Source organism: Hyla sarda, unplaced genomic scaffold (assembly GCF_029499605.1).
Source record: "Hyla sarda isolate aHylSar1 unplaced genomic scaffold, aHylSar1.hap1 scaffold_2939, whole genome shotgun sequence".
NCBI classification, from domain to species: Eukaryota; Metazoa; Chordata; class Amphibia; order Anura; family Hylidae; genus Hyla; species Hyla sarda.
Window position 1 is genome coordinate 15,001 of NW_026609650.1, and position 9,682 is coordinate 24,682.

Consider the following 9,682-nt stretch of genomic DNA (forward strand, 5'->3'; position numbering starts at 1 on the left):
CCACCATCATCATCATCACCATCATCACCATCACAAACACCACCATCACCATCACCACCATCATCATCATCACCATCATCACCATCACAAACACCACCATCATCATCATCACCATCACAAACACCACCATCACAAACACCACCACCACCATCACAAACACCACCACCACCATCATCACCATCACAAACACCACCATCATCATCATCACCATCACAAACACCATCACCACCATCATCACCATCACAAACACCACCATCACCATCACAAACACCACCATCACCATCACAAACACCACCATCACCATCATCACCATCACAAACACCACCATCATCATCATCACCATCATCACCATCACCACCACCATCACAAACACCACCATCACCATCACAAACACCACCATCATCATCATCATCACCATCATCACCATCACAAACACCACCATCATCACCACCTTCATCATCACAAACACCACCATCATCATCATCATCACCATCACAAACACCATCATCATCATCATCACCACCATCACCATCACAAACACCACCATCATCATCATCACCATCATCACCATCACAAACACCACCATCATCATCATCACCATCATCACCATCACAAACACCACCATCATCATCATCACCATCACAAACACCACCATCATCATCATCACCATCACCACCATCATCATTATCATCACCACCATCACCATCACCATCACAAACACCATCATCACCATTACCACCATCACCACCATCATCACCATCACAAACACCACCATCACAAACACCACCATCACCATCACAAACACCACCATCACCATCATCACCATCACCATCACAAACACCACCACCACCATCACAAACACCACCATCACCATCATCACCATCACAAACACCACCATCACCATCATCACCATCATCACCATCACAAACACCACCATCACCATCACCACCATCATCATCATCATCATCACCATTATCACCATCACAAACACCACCATCATCATAATCACAATCATCACCATCACAAACACCACCATCACCATCACAAACACCACCACCACCATCACAAACACCACCACCACCATCATCACCATCATCATCATCACCATCATCACCATCACAAACACCACCATCACCATCACCACCATCATCACCATCACAAACACCACCATCACCATCACAAACACCACCATCACCATCACAAACACCACCATCACCATCACAAACACCACCATCACCATCACAAACACCACCATCATCATCATCACCATCATCACCATCATCACCATCATCACAAACACCACCATCACCATCACAAACACCACCATCATCATCATCACCATCATCACCATCACAAACACCACCATCATCATCATCACCATTATCACCATCACAAACACCACCATCATCATCATCACCATCATCACCATCACAAACACCACCATCACCATCACAAACACCACCACCACCATCATCACCATCATCACCATCATCACCATCACAAACACCACCATCATCATCATCACCATCACAAACACCACCATCACCATCACAAACACCACCATCACCATCACAAACACCACCATCACCATCACCACCATCATCATCATCACCATTATCACCATCACAAACACCACCATCATCATCACAAACACCACCATCACCATCACAAACACCACCACCACCATCACAAACACCACCATCACCATCATCACCATCACAAACACCACCATCATCATCATCACCATCATCACCATCACAAACACCACCATCACCATCACCACCATCATCACCATCACAAACACCACCATCACCATCACAAACACCACCACCACCATCACAAACACCACCATCACCATCATCACCATCATCACCATCACAAACACCACCACCACCATCATCACCATCATCACCATCACAAACACCACCATCATCATCATCACCATCATCACCATCACAAACACCACCATCACCATCACCACCATCATCACCATCACAAACACCACCATCACCATCACAAACACCACCATCACCATCACAAACACCACCATCACCATCATCACCATCACAAACACCACCATCATCATCATCACCATCATCACCATCACCACCACCATCACCACCACCATCACAAACACCACCATCACAAACACCACCATCACAAACACCACCATCACAAACACCACCACCACCATCACAAACACCACCATCACCATCATCACCATCACAAACACCACCATCATCACCATCACAAACACCACCATCACCATCACCACCATCATCATCATCACCATCATCACCATCACAAACACCACCATCATCATCATCACCATCACAAACACCACCATCACAAACACCACCACCACCATCACAAACACCACCATCATCACCATCACAAACACCACCATCACCATCATTACCATCATCACCATCACCACCACCATCACCACCACCATCACAAACACCACCATCACCATCACAAACACCACCATCATCATCATCACCATCATCACCATCACAAACACCACCATCATCATCATCACCACCTTCATCATCACAAACACCACCATCATCATCATCACCATCATCACCATCACAAACACCATCATCATCATCATCACCACCATCACCATCACAAACACCACCATCATCATCACCATCACAAACACCACCATCATCACCATCACCATCACAAACACCACCATCATCATCATCACCATCACAAACACCACCATCACCACCATCACCATCACAAAACACCACCATCATCACCATCACAAACACCACCATCATCATCATCACCATCATCACCATCACAAACACCACCATCATCATCATCACCATCACCACCATCATCATTATCATCACCACCATCACCATCACCATCACAAACACCATCATCACCATCACCACCATCATCATCACCACCATCATCATCACCGCAGACCCCTGTGACCCTGGTGCTCACCATGGCGGAGCAGTTGTAGTAATCCTTGTGTGTGGGTTTCCAGGGCTTCAGGCAACGCCAGCAGAATCCATGGTTACATTTGGCACAGGTCATACTGTACGGGGAGACAAAGGTCATGAGACAAGGGGCGGGGGAGAGGCGGGGCAGGCTGGGGGAGGGGGAGAGGATGGGCAGGCTGGGGGAGGGGGAGAGGATGGGCAGGCTGGGGGAGGGGGAGAGGATGGGCAGGCTGGGGGAGGGGGAGAGGATGGGCAGGCTGGGGGAGGGGGAGAGGATGGGCAGGCTGGGGGAGGGGGAGAGGATGGGCAGGCTGGGGGAGAGAAGCAGGGAGGGCGGCGGGGGAGAGAAGCGGAGAGGGCGGCGGGGGAGAGAAGCGGAGAGGGCGGCGGGGGAGAGAAGCGGAGAGGGCGGCGGGGGAGAGAAGCGGAGAGGGCGGCGGGGGAGAGAAGCGGAGAGGGCGGCGGGGGAGAGAAGCGGAGAGGGCGGCGGGGGAGAGAAGCGGAGAGGGCGGCGGGGGAGAGAAGCGGAGAGGGCGGCGGGGGGAGAGAAGCGGAGAGGGCGGCGGGGGAGAGAAGCGGAGAGGGCGGCGGGGGAGAGAAGCGGAGAGGGCGGCGGGGGAGAGAAGCGGAGAGGGCGGCGGGGGAGAGAAGCGGAGAGGGCGGCGTGGGAGAGAAGCGGAGAGGGCGGCGGGGGAGAGAAGCGGAGAGGGCGGCGGGGGAGAGAAGCGGAGAGGGCGGCGGGGGAGAGAAGCGGAGAGGGCGGCGGGGGAGAGAAGCGGAGGAGGGCGGCGGGGGAGAGAAGCGGAGAGGGCGGCGGGGGAGAGAAGCGGAGAGGGCGGCGGGGGAGAGAAGCGGAGAGGGCGGCGGGGGAGAGAAGCGGACAGGGTGGCGGGGGAGAAGCGGACAGGGTGGCGGGGGAGAAGCGGAACAGGAAGGGGCCCCAGGCGGGGGCACTCACTGCAGGCAGCCCTCGTTCTTCTCGATCGGAGCCTGGCAGCTGGGGCAATGCTTGGAGATGAGCTTGGTCAGGTGTTTGCTCTGCGCCTCCAGGGTCATCCCCTCGTAGAAGCCCCCGTCATCCATCCACTGGGACATATGGCTGCAGCTGGCCGGGTAATGAGCCTGAGGGGGAGACGACTGGCAGTGAGGTCCTGACCGAACCACTGTAACACATCTCTGCTGTGAACAGAACTCACCTCAGGGAAGCTGCACTTAAAGCAGGACATCCAGGAGCACTTGGCGCAGGCGGCCCCGCTCCCCAGCCCTTCCTTACACAGGATACGGTCACAGCCCTGGGGGTTCGTGCACCACGTCAGGTTAGAGCAACTCTCCACAAAGCCACGCAACAAAGCCTTCTCATACTGCGGGAGGGAGCAGAGGTCACAAGTCAGTGTACAGAGAGGTCACCAGTGAGTGTACAGAGAGGTCACAAGTCAGTGTACAGAGAGGTCACCAGTGAGTGTACAGAGAGGTCACAAGTCAGTGTACAGAGAGGTCACCAGTGAGTGTACAGAGAGGTCACAAGTCAGTGTACAGAGAGGTCACCAGTGAGTATACAAGAGAGGTCACCAGTGTGTATACAAGAGAGGTCACCAGTGTGTATACAGAGAGGTCACCAGTGAGTGTACAGAGAGGTCACCAGTGTGTATACAAGAGAGGTCACCAGTGTGTATACAGAGAGGTCACCAGTGAGTGTACAGAGAGGTCACCAGTGTGTATACAGAGAGGTCACCAGTGTGTATACAGAGAGGTCACCAGTGAGTATACAAGAGAGGTCACCAGTGAGTGTACAGAGAGGTCACCAGTGTGTATACAAGAGAGGTCACCAGTGTGTATACAGAGAGGTCACCAGTGTGTATACAAGAGAGGTCACCAGTGAGTATACAAGAGAGGTCACCAGTGAGTGTACAGAGAGGTCACCAGTGTGTATACAAGAGAGGTCACCAGTGTGTATACAAGAGAGGTCACCAGTGAGTGTACAGAGAGGTCACCAGTGTGTATACAAGAGAGGTCACCAGTGTGTATACAAGAGAGGTCACCAGTGTGTATACAAGAGAGGTCACCAGTGTGTATACAAGAGAGGTCACCAGTGTGTATACAGGAGAGGTCACCGGTCAGTGTATACAGGAGAGGTCACCAGTGAGTGTATTCAGAGAGGTCACCAGTGAGTGTATACAGGAGAGGTCACCGGTCAGTGTATACAGGAGAGGTCACCGGTCAGTGTATACAGGAGAGGTCACCGGTCAGTATATACAGGAGAGGTCACCGGTCAGTGTATACAGGAGAGGTCACCGGTCAGTGTATACAGGAGAGGTCACCGGTCAGTATATACAGGAGAGGTCACCGGTCAGTATATACAGGAGAGGTCACCGGTCAGTGTATACAGGAGAGGTCACCGGTCAGTATATACAGGAGAGGTCACCGGTCAGTATATACAGGAGTGGTCACCGGTCAGTCCGGTCAGTATATACAGGAGAGGTCACCGGTCAGTGTATACAGGAGAGGTCACCGGTCAGTGTATACAGGAGAGGTCACCGGTCAGTGTATACAGGAGAGGTCACCGGTCAGTGTATACAGGAGAGGTCACCGGTCAGTGTATACAGGAGAGGTCACCGGTCAGTGTATACAGGAGAGGTCACCGGTCAGTGTATACAGGAGAGGTCACCGGTCAGTATATACAGGAGAGGTCACTGGTCAGTATATACAGGAGAGGTCACCGGTCAGTATATACAGGAGAGTTCAACCGGTCAGTATATACAGGAGAGGTCACCGGTCAGTATATACACGGAGAGGTCACCGGTCCAGTATATACAGGACAGAGGTCACCGGTCAGTGTATACAGGAGAGGTCACCGGTCAGTGTATACAGGAGAGGTCACCGGTCACGTATTATACAGGAGAGGTCACCCGGTCAGTTTATACAGGAGAGGTCACCGGTCAGTGTATACAGAGAGGTCACCGGTCAGTGTATACAGGAGAGGTCACCGGTCAGTGTATACAGGAGAGGTCACCGGTCAGTATATACAGGAGAGGTCACCGGTCAGTATATACAGGAGAGGTCACCGGTCAGTGTATACAGGAGAGGTCACCGGTCAGTGTATACAGGAAGAGGTCACCGGTCAGTGTATACAGGAAGAGGTCACCGGTCAGTATATACAGGAGAGGTCACCGGTCAGTATATACAGGAGAGGTCACCGGTCAGTGTATACAGAGAGGTCACCGGTCAGTGTATACAGGAAGGGTCACAGTGTATACAGGAGAGGTCACCGGTCAGTGTACACAGGAGAGGTCACCGGTCAGTGTATACAGGAGAGGTCACCGGTCAGTGTATACAGGAGAGGTCACCGGTCAGTATATACAGGAGAGGTCACCGGTCAGTATATACAGGAGAGGTCACCGGTCAGTGTATACAGGAGAGGTCACCGGTCAATGTATACAGGAGAGGTCACCGGTCAGTATATACAGGAGAGGTCACCGGTCAGTATATACAGGAGAGGTCACCGGTCAGTGTATACAGGAGAGGTCACCGGTCAGTGTATACAGGAGAGGTCACCGGTCAGTGTATACAGGAGAGGTCACCGGTCAGTGTATACAGGAGAGGTCACCGGTCAGTGTATACAGGAGAGGTCACCGGTCAGTGTATACAGGAGAGGTCACCGGTCAGTGTATACAGGAGAGGTCACCGGTCAGTGTATACAGGAGAGGTCACCGGTCAGTATATACAGGAGAGGTCACCGGTCAGTGTATACAGGAGAGGTCACCGGTCAGTGTATACAGGAGAGGTCACCGGTCAGTGTATACAGGAGAGGTCACCGGTCAGTATATACAGGAGAGGTCACCGGTCAGTATATACAGGAGAGGTCACCGGTCAGTATATACAGGAGAGGTCACCGGTCAGTGTATACAGGAGAGGCCACCGGTCAGTGTATACAGGAGAGGCCACCGGTCAGTGTATACAGGAGAGGTCACCGGTCAGTATATACAGGAGAGGTCACCGGTCAGTGTATACAGGAGAGGTCACCGGTCAGTGTATACAGGAGAGGTCACCGGTCAGTATATACAGGAGAGGTCACCGGTCAGTATATACAGGAGAGGTCACCGGTCAGTGTATACAGGAGAGGTCACCGGTCAGTATATACAGGAGAGGTCACCGGTCAGTATATACAGGAGAGGTCACCGGTCAGTGTATACAGGAGAGGTCACCGGTCAGTATATACAGGAGAGGTCACCGGTCAGTGTATACAGGAGAGGTCACCGGTCAGTGTATACAGGAGAGGTCACCGGTCAGTGTATACAGGAGAGGTCACCGGTCAGTGTATACAGGAGAGGTCACCGGTCAGTATATACAGGAGAGGTCACCGGTCAGTATATACAGGAGAGGTCACCGGTCAGTGTATACAGGAGAGGTCACCGGTCAGTATATACAGGAGAGGTCACCGGTCAGTATATACAGGAGAGGTCACCGGTCAGTGTATACAGGAGAGGTCACCGGTCAGTGTACACAGGAGAGGTCACCGGTCAGTGTATACAGGAGAGGTCACCGGTCAGTGTATACAGGAGAGGTCACCGGTCAGTATATACAGGAGAGGTCACCGGTCAGTATATACAGGAGAGGTCACCGGTCAGTGTATACAGGAGAGGTCACCGGTCAGTGTATACAGGAGAGGTCACCGGTCAGTATATACAGGAGAGGTCACCGGTCAGTATATACAGGAGAGGTCACCGGTCAGTGTATACAGGATAGGTCACCGGTCAGTGTATACAGGAGAGGTCACCGGTCAGTGTATACAGGAGAGGTCACCGGTCAGTGTATACAGGAGAGGTCACCGGTCAGTGTATACAGGAGAGGTCACCGGTCAGTGTATACAGGAGAGGTCACCGGTCAGTGTATACAGGAGAGGTCACCGGTCAGTATATACAGGAGAGGTCACCGGTCAGTATATACAGGAGAGGTCACCGGTCAGTGTATACAGGATAGGTCACCGGTCAGTGTATACAGGAGAGGTCACCGGTCAGTGTATACAGGAGAGGTCACCGGTCAGTGTATACAGGAGAGGTCACCGGTCAGTGTATACAGGAGAGGTCACCGGTCAGTGTATACAGGAGAGGTCACCGGTCAGTGTATACAGGAGAGGTCACCGGTCAGTGTATACAGGAGAGGTCACCGGTCAGTATATACAGGAGAGGTCACCGGTCAGTATATACAGGAGAGGTCACCGGTCAGTATATACAGGAGAGGTCACCGGTCAGTGTATACAGGAGAGGTCACCGGTCAGTGTATACAGGAGAGGTCACCGGTCAGTGTATACAGGAGAGGTCACCGGTCAGTATATACAGGAGAGGTCACCGGTCAGTGTATACAGGAGAGGTCACCGGTCAGTATATACAGGAGAGGTCACCGGTCAGTGTATACAGGAGAGGTCACCGGTCAGTGTATACAGGAGAGGTCACCGGTCAGTATATATATACCCCCTGCAGCTCCTCTCACCTTCTCGATGACCTCTTTGGAGGAGATGATGTTGCGGATGAAGTCGGACGTTGGTTGCGCCCGGCAGTCGGTGGTCGGACACGTACAGGTGCGGACCAGGTTCTGCTCGATGCGGGTGCTCAGGTATTCATTCCAGCAGTTCTGGGGAAGACATAACATTCAGAAATAACTGTATACGGGTCATGTGATCAAGGGGGCGGAGCTGTATACACTGATCATGTGACCCATGTAATATATATATATGATATGTAATCATGGGGGCGGAGCTGTATACACTGATCATGTGACCCATGTAATATATATATGGGATATGTAATCATGGGGGCGGAGCTGTATACACTGATCATGTGACCCATGTAATATATAGGATATGTAATCATGGGGGCGGTGCTGTATACACTGATCATGTGACCCATGTAATATATATATGATATGTAATCATGGGGGCGGTGCTGTATACACTGATCATGTGACCCATGTAATATATATATGATATGTAATCATGGGGGCGGTGCTGTATACACTGATCATGTGACCCATGTAATATATATATATATGATATGTAATCATGGGGGCGGAGCTGTATACACTGATCATGTGACCCATGTAATATATATATATGATATGTAATCATGGGGGCGGTGCTGTATACACTGATCATGTGCCCCATGTAATATATAGGATATGTAATCATGGGGGCGGTGCTGTATACACTGATCATGTGACCCATGTAATATATATATGATATGTAATCATGGGGGCGGTGCTGTATACACTGATCATGTGACCCATGTAATATATATATGATATGTAATCATGGGGGCGGTGCTGTATACACTGATCATGTGACCCATGTAATATATATATATATGATATGTAATCATGGGGGCGGAGCTGTATACACTGATCATGTGACTCATGTAATATATATAGGATATGTAATCATGGGGGCGGAGCTGTATACACTGATCATGTGCCCCATGTAATATATATATGGGATATGTAATCATGGGGGCGGAGCTGTATACACTGATCATGTGACCCATGTAATATATATAGGATATGTAATCATGGGGGCGGAGCTGTATACACTGATCATGTGACCCATGTAATATATATATGATATGTAATCATGGGGGCGGAGCTGTATACACTGATCATGTGACCCATGTAATATATATAGGATATGTAATCATGGGGGCGGAGCTGTATACACTGATCATGTGACC

The 9,682-nt window shown here is 51.1% G+C and overlaps 1 protein-coding gene across 1 annotated transcript in view; it reads right to left on the reverse strand.

Annotated features, from left to right (window-relative positions):
• The window catches only part of LOC130327197 (cullin-9-like), a gene marked incomplete at its 5' end in the record, with an annotated part of 23,378 nt that extends 14,784 nt beyond the window's left edge, over window positions 1-8,594 (reverse strand). The window contains 4 exons of the mRNA XM_056553403.1: window positions 2,968-3,061; window positions 3,925-4,088; window positions 4,163-4,327; window positions 8,454-8,594. Of these exons, the coding sequence (XP_056409378.1) occupies window positions 2,968-3,061; window positions 3,925-4,088; window positions 4,163-4,327; window positions 8,454-8,594 (564 nt within the window). The remainder of the gene's footprint in view (window positions 1-2,967; window positions 3,062-3,924; window positions 4,089-4,162; window positions 4,328-8,453) is intronic.
• Between the last annotated feature and the right edge of the window lie 1,088 nt (window positions 8,595-9,682).